This window comes from Zootoca vivipara, chromosome 7 (assembly GCF_965207765.1).
Source record: "Zootoca vivipara chromosome 7, rZooViv2.hap1.1, whole genome shotgun sequence".
NCBI classification, from domain to species: Eukaryota; Metazoa; Chordata; class Lepidosauria; order Squamata; family Lacertidae; genus Zootoca; species Zootoca vivipara.
In genome coordinates this window covers 46259201-46274999 of record NC_142590.1, presented here as the reverse complement: position 1 = coordinate 46274999, position 15799 = coordinate 46259201, and the positions used below count along the sequence as shown (strand labels likewise).

Genomic DNA, 15799 nt, shown 5'->3' with positions numbered 1-15799 from the left:
CTGGGGCACTGCTGACATAGCCAGACTTAGTTACCTGATGGATCACCACTTGGAATTTGTCTAATTTGCCAGTTACTAATGAGTGCCTTAAACATTGTTTTGGTCCAGAATATGCAGATTCCTCGGAAGTAAAATTCGAAGAACTGAAAAATGTCAAACTAGAAGAGGAAGAGCCAGACGCAGCTGTTTTGGATCTTTCCATCTCTCATTCTGTGACTTCAGCCTTGACCCAGTCTGCCATGAAGCAGAGTTCAGCCTCCAGCTCTCAGTCTGGCTCTTCAATGTGTTCAAGTTCTTCAGATTCTGAATCTCCTGACTTCCCCAGGCAGGCTCTTGAGCAAGCTGAAGTTCTCACAGTGCACAGTTATGCTAAAGAAGAAGTCGGTGGCATGGACAGTGAGCAGCCGTCTGGGAAAAAAGCCAGTGCTACTACCCATGTGAATGAACAGGAACTTGCAAAAGTAATTGGAAGATTAGTATTGGGATTGTTTTACCAGAGCGGTCTTGCTGTAGCATATGCTGCAAGCGGACTAATGATCAGTGATATCCAAATTGTATGAATTGCGTAATAGATCAGGCTTGACCATAAGACTGGTCTTCTTTTATGTAATGTGCTGTCAGCTTGATCCTTGTAGTGTTTTGCTAGTACAAGCATAAGCTAGATGTTAAATAGGTGTGCATTTGTGCTAGGACTGTGTTTTCCGCTTTGGGCACCAAGTAACTCTAGATGTCCAAAAGCTATATATTTGCACCTCTGGTTTTTAAGACATGAGTACTTTCTCCGAGTGAAAGTCTTGTATGTCATGAAGCGTAAGCCACAAAACAAACAAGCTGTTCTCACTTTCAGACTCTGTCCTGTAGCTTGGTACAGCAAAAGCATTTTGCAGATTTCAGCTTTTCTCCCTTCTTCCTGACTTCAGTTCTGAAAATCCCACCCCAATCTGTTTATGTTGTGTTGCATCTGGTGTCTGAAGAGATGTCCACTGACCTACCTCTGTCTCTTATCCAGATGGCAAAGGAGTATATCAGATCAGTAAAAGACCGCAAAAAATCAAAAGGCCGTCGCCAGCCCCTGAGCAAACTCCCACGTCATCACCCACTTCTGGTTAAAGATGGCCTCAGTGATGATGGTAAGTTCAGTGTTGTTTCCTTACCGCAGTAGAGGTCTGCTGTGGATGCTAGTGAGGATTGGGGATTCCCAGATCTGTGCCCTTGTGCAATTCCTGGGCAGACACAGATTTTTTAAAGGTGTGCGTACTGCTCAGTTGTTTCCTACATGCATGCCACATTTGTGCAAAATGAACACATTTGAATTAATGAATTGGAAGGCAGGGACAAAGACAAAGGGGGATGCCTACTGGCATGGATGGAAGCAAGCTGATTTGGTCTCCCAACTGCAAATGTGTATATATGTGGACTAATGAGGTAAAAATTTGAACAGAAAAAATGTGGATTCCAAACGAGATCCCCCCCCAAACGTTATTCCTTGAAATATGTCCTCTTACTCATTTCTGGAATATTTTGATGAATACCGTGTTTCCCCCTTTTTAAGACGTAGTCATAATATAAGACGTAGCAGGATTTTCAAGCATTTGAGAAATATAAGCCACACCCCGAAAATAAGCCATACCTAAGACGGCCCTGGATAGAGCTCCTGAGGGTGGCCAGCCTCGCTATCGCCACCTCCGCTACTGCTGCCACCCCGCACGCTCTTCGTCCCCCTGTTGTTGTTTTAGTTAGTTTCTCCCCGCTGCAGCGTCTCCCGGGTCCCGCATGCTGAAGCGCGGGCAGATAAAGGTTCGCTCCGCATAGGATCGGCCTGCCGCGGCTGCAGACCGGAGCACCGAGCCAGCGGCCTAGCCTCTTTCTCTTTTTTTGCCCAGCTGAGGAGGCCTGCAGCCCCGCCGCCGGAATCGGCGGCTGCAGGGCGGAGCGCTCCGCAGCGCCGAGCGCTGGGAGAGCCTTGCAGCGGGCGGAGCGCCGAGCCAACAGCCTGGCCTCTTCCTGCCCCAGCCGAGGTGGTCTGCCGCCCCGCCGTCAGAATCGGCGGCTGCAGAGCGGAGCGCTCCGCAGCGCCGAGTGCGCGGAGCGCCGAGCCAGCGGCCTGGCCTCTTCCTGGCCCGGCCGAGGAGACCTGCCGCCCCGCCATTGGAATCGGCGGCTGCAGGGCGGAGCGCTCCGCAGCGCCGAGCGCTCGGAGCGTCCTGCAGCGGGCGGAGCGCCGAGCCAGCGGCCTGGCCTCTTCCTGGCCCGGCCAAGGAGACCTGCCGCCCCGCCGCTGGAATCGGCGGCTGCAGGGCGGAGCGCTCCGCAGCGCCGAGCGCCCGGCAGCGCTGGGCAGAGCAAAGAGCCAGCGACCTGTCACCTCGGTGCCTGGAACCTGCTGCTGCTGCGCAGAGCGCCCAGCAGCACCATGCAGAGCACCCAGCAGCACCCCGAGCCCTCGGCCCGGCCCGGCCAAGGAGGCCTTAAGGTACCATAAAAACATAATTAAAAAATTAAGACATCCCCTGAAAATAAGACACCGTGTGTTTTTTTGATGAAAAAATGTTATAAGACGGTGTCTTAAAAAAGGGGAAACACGGGTAGTTCCTGAGAAGATGCAGTGCATGGCTAACTGAACTAGAATTACTCTGGCATTGAATTTTCAGCCAGTAGGTTAGGGGCTGGTACAGAGCTTTGATCTGTTTTGGTTCCAAAAATTCAACACACTTTTTGTATCTATTTACGTTTAGTGCGTACTGTGTTGCTTCCAAGTTATTGATCCCATAAATTAAATAGGCTTGAGAATCATCATGCTAGAGCTTCCACTATTGCACCACATGTGTGAGAACCATGCTTGTAATTGCTGCTGGTAAAGCAAACTTTCAGCAGTACTGGGCAGTTGTACACTTTTGGGGACAGTGAGAACAGTGTCGTTTGGTAATACTTGTGAAGTGGGTCAAACGGTTAAGGAATTTTCCAACAATCTATAAGTCCCTTGACTTGGCTGTTTTGCAGCTAAGGTTTGTAAGCTTTGAAAGACCCTTGTGTATCTTATTGCAGAGATGTCAGAGCAGCTGGGACCAGACGAAGAAACTGAGGAGATAGAAACGTGGGCAAAGCCACTCAGCCAGCTATGGCAGAATCGCCCTCCAAACTTTGAGGCAGAAAAGGAGTACAACTCAGCCATGGCTCAGCAAGCTCCCTATTGTGCAGTCTGCATGCTGTTCCAAACCTACCAGGTAAGCAGGCCAAATCTTTTAATGGTAAGTGCACATATTCACAACTTTCTGAAGTTCAAATGTGCCTGCAAGCAGATATTTGCATGTTCTGTTTCTTATGCACATTTCCTCACACCTCTGTCTCTGCTGCCTCCCAGCAAATAGAGCAGTTTAGTGGGAGATTTTAACTCCCCTTGCATGGAAGGGATGTGGACCACAGTTGGTCTATATAAGAGATGTAGAACAAATATCTATTGAATTAGGCTAGAAGACAGATTTTATTTGGTTTGCTAACATCCTATGGTATTTGGAGGAATCTTTGTAATAGCACATATGTGATTAGTGAAGTATATATAAAACACAGTTTTAATGTATACAGTTTTCAAGAATGCCCTTTAAAAAGTGCTTGAAATGTGTCTGAATAATTTGCATGCATCTTAAGAGGCATCCACCATTTTGTATCTGTTGTTTGATCTTAGTTCTGTTGTACAGTAACATTTTATAGGTTGTGCAGTTTGTTTGGCGGTCTTTTTTCTTAAGCAAGGAAAAGTTAATTAAGCCTTCCCTTCTATATTACCTTGCAGAGTTTGCTTCCATAGAGAGTTACTTGTGAAAACACTGCAGGGTATGGGTCTCTTTAAATCATGTTGGATTGTTTCCAACAGCTGCTAGAGCCCACCCTTATCAACACCTTCCATTTAGCTTCTCTGCGCCAAATCTATTAGAAACCTCTAGCAGTTTGATGTGACCCAGGAAGCATTGAATATGGAGCAAGATAATAAAACGGAATGGGTACTATAAAGGGATTACAAGATAACAAGATTGTTGTTGTTGTTTAGTCGTTTAGTCGTGTCCGACTCTTCGTGACCCCATGGACCATAGCACGCCAGGCACTCCTGTCTTGCACTGCCTCCCGTAGTTTGGTCAAACTCATGTTCGTAGATAACAAGATAACTGAGGTCTAATTTAGCCTGTCCTTGATCTTGGCACATGATTACTTGTTTAAATTATTTAAAATTATGCCCTCACATTTGTACCTTAGTTTGACAGCAAGTTGGCTTACTGGGTTGTGTGTGGGGTTTTTGTCAGTACTATTTAGTGTTTCTTTCTCACTAGGGAATTCTTCTAAATCTGCATCTGATTTGTCACTAACCTTGTGTTACTTGTCTGTTTAAGACTAGAGCATTGCAGTTCTTGTGTTCGGACAGGACTGAAACTGATAGGTAGCATACTGAATGAGTAGGTGGCCTTTGGATGAGTAGGTGGCCTTTGTTATTACCTACACTCTTAACTGCCTTGCAAAACTGGTGTCCTATTAAATGACTCTTTCCTCCTCTGACAGGCAGATTGTGGAGGCCAGAGCTCGCAGGCAGCTCCAGATGCTGATGGAAAGATGAGAACTAAGCCCCTGATTCCTGAGATGTGCTTTACTACCACTGGCTCCAGCACAGATGTCAGCCTCTCCACTCCTTACTTGGAGGAAGATGGCACCAGTCTTCTGGTCACTTGCAAACAGTGTCAAGTTCGAGTACATGCCAGTGAGTACTAAATATCCTGGGTCTCATCCTGTGCTATGATATTATATGCTCTCCCTCCATTTTACTCTGTTTTAAAAAGGGAAAGATGGTCCTGTGGTAGCTCACTGCTACTTAAAAAAAAAGCAGGGAAGGATGCCGAAAAATATTAGGGAGCTGCCTTCTGGGAGCTACCTTGATTTGTACAGAGAACAAAATGAACAAGTGCATGGAATACCTTGCATTAGTGTGAATTAGCTAAGAAATGAACAGGAAATATAATCTGTGTACATAGTAGAACTAGAGCATGCCAAAGAAATTATGCAGCAGATTTAAAAAAAGTATACAGAAAGCATTTACACACCAAACATAACGGAACTGTGAAATTATTCCACTTGAAAGCTTGTATAAGAGTTCATTTTTAAAAAGACAGCAAATGATGAATAGGAATATCAGCTGCTATTAGGATCACCACAATTAATTGTCTACATAATGTTTTGGGTATTCTTAACACTTCTGGTCTCTAGCGATTTATAGTGAGACAACTAAATCTGGTTAGTTACCCAGTTTTAATAATTTAGCCCTTCAATCCTAACAGTGACCAGAGTCAGGATCTGGAAACCCACCTACCCCTGTCCCCTTGACTGTTCTTATGTGTTGAGTAAATCATGAAGAAATGTGGGTATTCCCATTTTGAAATGAAGTATGAGAAGAGTGTAAGAGGCTCAGTGCTATTGTTAGATATGTATTACTATGATTTGAATGGGTGATGGAATGGTTAGTCAACACTCTGCTCATGTTCTGGTGTTTTCTGTTTCTTCTCCCTCTGGTCTGAATGCCGTATTGTTGTGTTCAGGGACACAACTGCCATATTCAGCTATGCAGTGATTAATTCTATCAGTAAATAAAGTTACTGAAGCAGGAAGAGTAGAATCTGAAAAAGCTTTCCAGTTTAGTTATATGCTGCTTCTTCGCAGTGAGCTGTGCCCAAAGCAATTTACAACATAAATCAATTTATCAAAATACAAAAAAGGAAGGGGGAGAAATCAGTTCACAAACTTACCAATAAATCCAAATAGGATAAAAACAATAATTCAGAAAACATTGAAGAAATAAATAATCTAGACTTAACTTAAATTTTGCTCCATATTTATGTATTAATGGAACACACACACATACTAGAGAAAAAATGTTTATCCTGTTGAAGTTGTATGTTCATTTGTATCTGAAGAAGTGTGCATGCACACGAAAGCTCATACCTATGACAAACTTAGTTGGTCTCTAAGGTGCTGCTGGAAGGAATTTTTTTATTTTGTTTCGACTACATCAGACCAACACGGCTACCTACCTGTAACTATGTTCATTTGTGTTAGGTTGTTATGGAGTAGCCCCTGCGAAAGCAACTGAGGACTGGAAGTGCTCTAGATGCAAAGCTAATGCCTTAGAAGAGGTAAGAAAACCTTGAATGTCATACCTTTTGCTAAAAAAACTATTGTGTAGATGTGTGGGCCTTGACTCAATGCTACTGGGGATAGCTTTTGGAATGCTATACATGAAAATGTCCTATTGAAATGTAAATAATATTGTGAGCTAGTTTCTGTTATGAAAATGCTTTATGGAATAGTCTTAAAGGAAAATGGAAGGTTGACTTATTGAAATATATTAGCAATGAATGTTTTAGGCGTGTGCAATTGATGCATGACCATGCATGCACGTATCATGCTGTCCAAAAAAGTGGCTGGAAAAGGGAGTGGAACGGAACAGGTTGCGTTTACATGCACTCTGCTGCTGCCCACAGCGGTCAAGAACGCAACCCCCACACAAAGCAGTCAGTGCCTGTATTTGTGTCTGTGTTTAATGGTAGCCTATCCAGTGAATGTCTCATACTGGAACTGTTATAAAGTGCAAAATTCTTTGAGGTAGCTCTCTTGAAATTTCCTTAAAGCAATACGTCAGGTTGCACATTGAGATTCCATGTTAAAATTAATATTTATGGTGCTCATTGAGAACCATTATCTGGTCTGCTGGTTTAGAGAATTGTGTCCTGTTTAGTATGTATCTTATAGGTACTTGAGCTGATAATGGAACTGGTCTGTAAGAGCCACTACCTAAAAATTTGGTTAGGATGCTGTATATAGGCTTGGCATCCATCTGAACAAGGCAGAGTTCCTGCTTCACCTCCACCTTCAATTTTCATTTGTGTAGGAGGAGTTCCTCTTCATTTGTTCTAGAACTCAACCTTATTGAGTGCATTCTGCCCAGCATGAGGCATATGTTAAACCCTTCATTTCTGCAGGTTTCTAGTAGAATTGATTTGACTTCTCTTCCACTTTAGTATGCTAGCTTGACAAAAGTGGTTAATGCAATAAAAAGAATGATTAGCTTGTACAGTCTGCAGGACTGAGCATTTTGTGTGTTTGAGAGGGATAGGAAGGTTCTGTCACAAGGATGAAAGTGAGATTTTCTTCATTTCTTCTGTTTTGGTAATGTGGCTTTTTCCCTTATCTATCAGGATTGCTGTTTGTGCTCACTTCGGGGAGGTGCACTTCAAAAAGCCAATGATAACAAGTGAGTACTTGGGTAACTGAATATGGATGGTCTTTTTTCCTAAAATGTGTCAATAATTCACTTAACCTGAAGCAACAGATCTGGGAATTACGAGTTCCTGTTTGGTGCAAAATGGGTTGAGAAGAAGTGCATTTGCTTACCTAACCTTTGTACAAGGCGGGTGGGTGTAGGTTTGTTGGTTTCAGATGCATTATCTCCTGCAGTCCCATCTTTTATAAGCATGTGCTAACACTCCATCTTCTGATGTTGTTCAGGTGGGTTCATGTTATGTGTGCTGTGGCAGTTCTGGAGGCTAGGTTTGTGAACATCGCAGAACGCAGTCCAGTGGATGTCAGTAAAATACCACTGCAGCGCTTCCGGCTGGTAGGAAAGCAGATTGTTTTGTTCTTTTGAAGTGATCAATGATCCCAGCATATGCTTTTTGATTATTCTTCCAGCAACATTCTGACAAAGGATGTAAAATAAGGTTGTTCAAATCAGTAAGATAAATGAAGCTGGAGTGCGATTAGAGGCAGAAGCAATTGTACAGGTGTTAAGTAGAACACATAACCTGTATACTGTACCTTCTAAGCACTTCATATATGTTGTTCCAGTGATCTGTACAGCAGCCCTATAAGTTAATTATGTTGTATTATGTTGCAGATAGCAACTTAAAGCTGAAATTACAGCTTGCCAAAGGCCACTAAGTGAACTAATAGCTATAACTATTTGTTTTCTGCATTTACATCCTGCTCTTTTCCCATGAAACTATTAATTCCAAAGCCCTTCCCACCAGCTTTTAGTCAATAGTATTCACCTTGCTCCTGCCTGCAAGATGGACACATCTTTCCTAGATGTGTAATTATGTGGGGTTGAGAGATCCAAAAGCCTACTAGATTCAAGAGATTAGAGCAGGCATCCCCAAACTGCGGCCCTCCAGGTGTTTTGGCCTACAACTCCCATGATCCCTAGCTAACAGGACCAGTGGTCAGGGATGATGGGAATTGTAGTCCAAAACATCTGGAGGGCCGAAGTTTGGGGATGCCTGGATTAGAGGGCACTGAAATGCCAACAGCATTAGTCAGACCAGTGTCAGGTTGAACACACCAGTTGCATTATAATGAGAGAGCAGGCTGCTTATGCTGCAAGGAAAGATGGGCAAAGAAATGGGCCATTATTCTCCTGCATCCTATGTATGATGTGTGGTTAACAGCCCTTTTCATCAGCAAGCAGTGTTGCATTGCATTTTGTTGTAAATTACCTTGAGCATAGCAGGGGAAATTTTCAAAGCAATATGGCATAGACTACCTGCAGCTAACTAAACAGCATGAGTTCTCTATTATTCTTCACAGGGTTCTAGAGTAGCAGTGTTCATTTGTGGAAAGTGCAGTACTGTATTTACTTGACGGAGATCAGTAAGTGCCATTGACATTTTAAAAATGAAACATAAAGCCTATAATAAAACACAAATCAGAACTGACAGACGTATTGAAAATAGGAATTGAACCCAAACCCTCTTATCTACTTCTCACTTGAAAGAATGCAGATGACTTCTTTTTTTAAGAGCATAGGAAAATTCAGAGAACAAATTGTGAAGGGAAAAGATGTTCTTTTCCACTGAGATAGTAATTGTTATACCTCCTTTCTGTGAAAGGAGACCAGTAATTGAGTAGGGAGAGGACAAGGGACAAGCATTCATTACTCATTTTTATAGTAAAGATGAATGAATAAGCTGTTCCCTGGCAGTTGGCTAAGAACACAGCAAGTAAAATCCAGCTGTAGTTTTTTATGGAATAAAAGTGTCCCTGCCTAGCTCAAGAGTCTGTCATTATCATTGTTATTAAGATATATATATTGCTCTTCATCAAATGATCTCCGGGCAGTTCACGAGATAAAAATACAATATAAAAACCCATGGAAACTTGAGTCAGATAAATGACATACTATCAGGTTAGGGCTGCAGGTCTCCTACACTTTCACAACTTTTGAGACTGGGTAAGCAGAGGCAAAGGTGGGGACACCATTGATAACTTAGTCACACTTCTCCTTAAGAGATTTTCCTGCTATCCTGTTGATACTACAGTAGCTGCCTTTCACTCAATCAAAGTTTGTCTCAAATTTAGTCTGCTGTTTTCAGGGTAGTGTGGTGATATGAACATGATTCATGATTTGTTTTTATTTATGCTTCGGAAAAGCCTTCGTATTTTGTTCCCACCATGCTTTCATCTCAGTCTTTCATATTACTTTATGGTTAGAAGGGGCATTATCATAGTCGATTAACAGTTGCCCAGTTATCTTATATTGTGAATAACCTGCTTCTGTTGTCAGGTATTTAATGTTTTTCAGCTGATGTTGTACAGCTAGGTTTGCACTCTTGTTTATGTTCTAGTTCAAAGCCCTGTCCTCTAAATGAGACGCTTGTTCTTTCTCATTTGGATATTAGACTTTTGGGCTTATCAGATATAACATGAGAGCAGCAGGGATGTTGGAGGCACCATTCTTGATAATTTCTCAGCAAATTATTTGAGGAGGGGAAAGCCCTATAAGAATTGTGGGGAGACAGCCAGGGAGGGATAGCTAATTGATAAGCCAATAAAAATGATTCATGAGGAGTCTAATGGTCCATCCATCTTTGTGACAAACACTTGAGCAAAAGTTGATGTACCACAAAGCTCGCATACATAGGTAAGCATAAGATGCAAATGGTTAACATTTATTTGGAATTTGGAGATACCCACAGCATTTGAAAAACTGTCTCAAGATTTCTAAATCAGTCCTGTATAAATGTGTGCTTATTTCAGTACCTCAACTTCAAAAATGTAGCATCCATTCCAGATTTGAAGCTGATATGGCTCAGTGTCCTTTCTGGTTGTCATGTTCCTTGAATCTGTTGACCCTAAACACCTTGAATTGAGCGCTAAACTGGTTTGTTCACAGAAATGTGTTTTTTGCAAGAAGAGACGGAAGAGAACTGCTGGCTGTTGCGTGCAGTGCTCTCATGGTCGCTGTCCTACATCCTTCCATGTCAGCTGTGCTCAAGCAGCTGGAGTCATGATGCAACCGGATGATTGGCCTTTTGTGGTCTTCATTACTTGTTTCAGGCACAAGATTCCATCCCAGGCAGAGGTAAGATCATGGAGGCTGCTAGATTCGGTTTAGAAACTGTTAAAATCGTTTGCATATCCATAGAGGGATGAAAATAGTTAGGAATCCAAAGATATGCAGCACCAGCAAAACACATAGTGTTTGGGAGGGGAAACAGTTATCTCCTTTGTTCAATGGAGGAGCATATCATTTTAGGGCTCTGTGTTAATTGACAGCTTTGGGCAAGTTACCTTACCCTTCCTGGACATAAAATGCATTGGAAATGCTTTGCTCCCTGATCAGTAGTCCATAAGCTTGGAAGTTTTACGTATCTTGACTATGGCTCTTCTTTTCTCTTCAGCGAGCCAAGGCTGCTCTTCAGGATCTTACCGTGGGGCAAGCAGTGATCAGCAAGCACAAGAACGGGCGTTTCTATCAATGTGAAGTGGTCAATCTGACCAAGGAAACCTTTTATGAGGTCAACTTTGACGATGGCTCCTTCAGTGACAACTTATACCCAGAAGATATTGTGGTATGCTATGTAATGAAAGATCCATTCCACTAGAGGGTGTATAGTTTAAGGAAATACCTTCCTAGATGCTCATATTGCGTCTCAGTTCAAATTGCTGAAGTATTAGTGTTCATTGAAGTGGTACAAATCTCTAAGCCACCTGAACAGGGCTCAGCGTATCACTTTGGGCTGTAGGATGTAGACTCTGAATGGAGCACTTAAAATGCCTGACTGCTTTATTACAAATCTCTTTCACTCCCCCATCCTTGGCATTTTTGTACCTTTAGCATCATTTTCTTTTAAGTATGCGAGATAACACCAGCTGTGGTAGGAGCACATACCTGAAACACCAAGGATAAAGTGTTGTTTGTTTTTATATTGTTAAACCTTTACATGTATTATTGAGGAAGAAAGGGTCATAGATAGGTATCTACGGTGAAGAATTAACCAGAACTGGTTCCATGCTGTAGAACAGCTGTGTAGTTGTGGCACCAGATTTGGAAGTGTAAACAGCTGCCTATTTAAGGCAGCAATGCTCTCTGTGTAACACAAGTTTCATGCCTAACAGCAACTTAGGGGAGAGCAGGAATTCCACTTAATGAACAGTCTGATGCCTCCCCAAACCCCATTCATCCACTCAACTGGTAACACACTCCAGAGTGGGTTGGATAGTTGGCAATATTTACTCTTCCCATTTGTAAAGATAATGTTTATCTTTTCCAAAAAATTATCCCACATGACAGAGTCAAGATTGTCTCCAACTGGGTCCTCCAGCTGGAGGTGAAGTTGTTCAAGTGAGATGGACAGATGGCCAGGTTTATGGAGCTACGTTCGTGGCCTCACATGTTATTCAGATGTACCAGGTAAGGACTGAGTGAGAAGGGATTATACCTCTTATCTTCTGTCTCCCTTGACTTTTTGTATGAGTTTTTAATGGCTTACTAACTAGGAGGTCTACTACTACTGCTCAATTCACAAACTTATTTGTCAGTTGTACAATTGGCAGATGGCATCTAGGCTGTAGCTTAGCCATAGTTAAGGAGCACTAGTTGAGCTGAGCATTTGAAATTTGACTTGCTATATAACTGTGGTCACGTGCTATGGTTCTAAACATCTGTACACGTCCCTTCCCAGACCCCTCTCTTGCTGTTAGCCTGTCTTTCACCATTCCCACCCTGATGTCTCTCAAGGGCATATATGCAGATTCAGTGTTTGTTTCCCAGCGTCAGCTCAATAGATGCAGAGGCCATGAGGGGACAGGTGGTAAGATGGACATTATCCTGAACTCAGGAAGGCATGGGTTATTGTGCTCACTTGACAGTTGCCTGATTTTTCTGGATGTAGGTGGAATTTGAGGATGGCTCCCAGCTGATGGCAAAGAGGGATGATGTGTACACTCTTAATGAAGAACTTCCTAAGAGGGTCAAGTCAAGGCTGGTGAGTCAAGGAGCATGGGAGGCTGATCCATATAGTTCTTTTCACAGAGGAGTAAAGTTATAATACAGACCTTTCTGTGCCTGAGATGGTTCATTTCATGATGCTATGGGCATAGGCGTGTTTTAATTATTAATTTAAGATGAGGGGCACTATATCCCTGCAAGGTGCAATCCTTGACTTTAAACAGAGATTGTGGACCTTCTCAAAACATTATAAAATCCCTTTTGTAACTAGCCCTAGTTTTATTTTAATGACTGGCAAACTGAACTGATGCTTCAGAAGCTGCTATTTAAAAGTCCTGAAACTGAAAGCCCAATTGATCACCTGTTTGTGGGGATCAGCTGGGCCACCTCTAATGCAGAACATGGATGCCATTCTCATAGTAACTATTTTGGTTGATTTCTCTCCCACAGTCTGTTGCATCTGACATGCGCTTCACAGAGATCTTCACAGAGAAGGAGGTCAAACAAGAGAGAAAAAGACAGAGGGTCATCAATTCACGCTACCGTGAAGATTACATTGAGCCTGCACTGTACCGGGCCATTATGGAGTAGTAGTGGAGTAGTAGCTGGCAACAGAATTGCAGTGACCACCTCCAGGTGGATCCTAGCACAGCAGAGGCCAAACAGACTGTCTTTACATCCAGGGTTTTTTTAAAAAAAAAAATGAAACAAACTTACCTGATTCTGCAGCACCTTGAAGGTGGTTGTCAAGTAATAGGATGGATTCGGCTTTTCCGGCAGACTAAGTCTAGAATTTGGGAGCACTAAATTTTCTGACTTCCTGAACCATTTGGCTCACACCAGCTTGATGGTTTCCCTTTTGGCAGTGAGTTTCTTTTTGAAGTACAAACTCTTCTCTACCAAGGAAAATCTTCTTAATACAACCCCAGGGAGCAACAGACAGCTGTAGTGCTATGGATGAACCCCCAGCTTTTTCCTGGATTAAGTGTCTGGTTCAGGGAGTGTTTCCCAGCTCACCATGCCTGCACAAAGCTGGCGATGTCACTGGTGCTTGACAATTAATTCCTTTTTATATTTATAACCCTGTTTTTGTCATGAGCACGTGTTTTTTCAGCATCACCTCTCTCAGACGGAGCCAAGTGGGATGAAGAAGGGAGAGTGAAACTGATTAGCTCCTTTTAGTCCCTACTTCTTGAACCTTTGATTTAAGTTTTTGTCCTATTTTATATTCAGAGACTTATTTACTCATGCGTTTAATTGTAATAGTATGTGCCTATGTAATAGGAAACTGTTTGGAGCCATTTAGCACCGTGCATTTCTTGGGCAAGAGAATCCTAGAAAGTACCCGTCATTAAGGCAATAAGGACCGCAGGCATTCCAGGGCCCTGGTTCTCCTGGGAAGACAAGAAGCCAGGCACAGGCGTGCAGCAAGGATGCCTTGGAAAATAATTGTAAGCGTATCTCACTGGCATTGGCTCCAGCTTGTGGGGTGTCTTGAGTACAAGTTGAGTATTTATAAAATAAGTGCAAAGGTCAGCATTATTGGTATTTCCGTTTAGGAACTTTATGCTGGTTTTGCCCTAAACTAAGATGGCTGGCAAAAGTAGCAACAGAACTCATGTGTATTTGATCCTATCCAAGGTGTGGAAGTTCAAGGAGTATGATTTTGGGAGAGAGAAAGGGCTGCTTCTGTGCTTTACAGCCATGGGGACAACTTTACGTACGTTCCAGAGAGAGCACAAGCTACTTTTATAAATACAGTATGTTATTGTAGTGTATGTAGGGCCATATCATCATGAACATGCCCTTATCTGACCTTGGAAGATAAACGTACCCTCCTGTTCATTTGGCTGCTCTGGCAAAGGATGTGGTGCCACAACGCTCTGTTCAGCTATTTCTCTTGCTGTATAAAGATGTGCTGTATAGGAAATTTTAGGGATGGAGTGCCTTCTTACACAACAGACATGTTGTGGGGTAGGCCACTGCTTCTGTATCAGCCTTGCAGTATATATTGCAAATTCTTATAATGTAATTTGACCAAATTCTCCTTCAGCTTGCAAACACAATCTTCAGGCGTTTTTCTGGCTCTTCTCTCCCTTTATTGGTTGTAATTTTGGTGTGGCCTAAGGCAGCCCATAACAGAAGGGGGGAATATAAATCTTGATAGCCAGTATTAACTTGCCCTGTGTATTATTTGAGAGAGTCTAGGAGTGGGGTGACTTCAGAAGCAGTGTATGTGAGATCCCTGAACGCACACACATGTACATATACACAGCAGACTGGAAGATTAGAAAAGTCATTGCATCTCATTGATCTCTGTGACCTTTGAAGAGTAGCAGCTCCCCAAATGTATAAATCTGCCTTTGGAGAAACACTTCAAAATATTCTTGAATACTTTTCACTCCCTCTGCTATCTGGGTGGGTGGGCATACCTTTTGGTGCTTTGGGTAACAGATTCCCTTTGGTCAGTATTCTGGTTCACCAGGTATGATATTGAAAAGCAGAGTCTTCTATCTTTCTCTTTCCCAGGAGCCTCTTCCTGTTCCAGCTGGCATTTTCTGCATCTTGATTCAGGAAGGATTGTGTTTGTATACGGAAATCCTGATGTTGGCCTATTTTTTAAAATATGGCTTATTTACTGTTATGCTTCAACTGAAACAATGGGCTTTTCTGTATCAGCTTTGAAACTGAATCATTACCTTAAATATTATCAACAAACAAGGGATTTTTCCTTATGCTTTTCTTTCAAATTGTCTTTGGAAAAAACTAGTTTGGAAGACATGTAAATTCACCCGGTAAAAATAGTCTTGAACTGTAGCTATACTGTGGCTCAGGGCCTTTTCTGAATATTTTTTAAAACGATATTGGGGTTGAATATGTGTGTCTCTGGAAATGGCTTTTCCTATTCTAGAGTGTGGGTGAACCTGAAGATTGATTGCAACAGGTTAAAGTAAAACAAATTTATATTGTGTGGAGACAATATGTAAAATACATTGTGGCTGAACCAGCACACTTTATGAGAATTCCAAGGATTCTATCCAGAACTTACTATAAGCATTCTGCTCTACTACTATTATGGGTGTGTGTCTTGCTTCATTCAGATCAATTAAATGCATTTAATCTTAGTCAGGATAGGAGATCAGTGAAATAGCAAAGCAGGTGTCTGTCCCCCAAAGTGCCAATTGTTAATTTTATATCTGATTAATAATTGTGGGAACTCATTTGTACTGATATTTTAATAGGCTTTTGAGGAGTTAAACTCCATTTTATTTGCTTCTCCCCTACTTTAAACACAGATTAACTGATTAAGATGCATGAACTGCAAGGAACAGGCTGAACAGAGTATTACGGACATGATATGTCATTATTTCCCTTCTCTAAATTGGACTCCAATAATTTCTGACCTGTTTGAAGTTTTACTGGCTTTGGAATGGCAATGTGAGATGGATACAAGATAGGCAGCTTTATGTATTGTTTTCAACCTGATCTAGTAATATAATTTTGGACTAGACTCAACTGATTAAATCTGAAACACTTTAA

At 42.3% G+C, this 15799-nt stretch overlaps 1 protein-coding gene across 1 annotated transcript in view; it reads left to right on the top strand.

The window, feature by feature from the left end:
• Positions 1 to 15799, top strand: part of KDM4A (lysine demethylase 4A) — a 26774-nt gene extending 10975 nt beyond the window's left edge. Inside the window, exons 11-22 of the mRNA XM_035122242.3 lie at positions 109 to 461; positions 1010 to 1130; positions 3046 to 3224; positions 4546 to 4741; positions 6091 to 6167; positions 7230 to 7285; positions 7540 to 7648; positions 10202 to 10390; positions 10710 to 10880; positions 11603 to 11722; positions 12204 to 12296; positions 12710 to 15799. Coding sequence (XP_034978133.3) covers positions 109 to 461; positions 1010 to 1130; positions 3046 to 3224; positions 4546 to 4741; positions 6091 to 6167; positions 7230 to 7285; positions 7540 to 7648; positions 10202 to 10390; positions 10710 to 10880; positions 11603 to 11722; positions 12204 to 12296; positions 12710 to 12850 — 1805 coding nt within the window. The 3' untranslated portion in view covers positions 12851 to 15799. The remainder of the gene's footprint in view (positions 1 to 108; positions 462 to 1009; positions 1131 to 3045; positions 3225 to 4545; positions 4742 to 6090; positions 6168 to 7229; positions 7286 to 7539; positions 7649 to 10201; positions 10391 to 10709; positions 10881 to 11602; positions 11723 to 12203; positions 12297 to 12709) is intronic.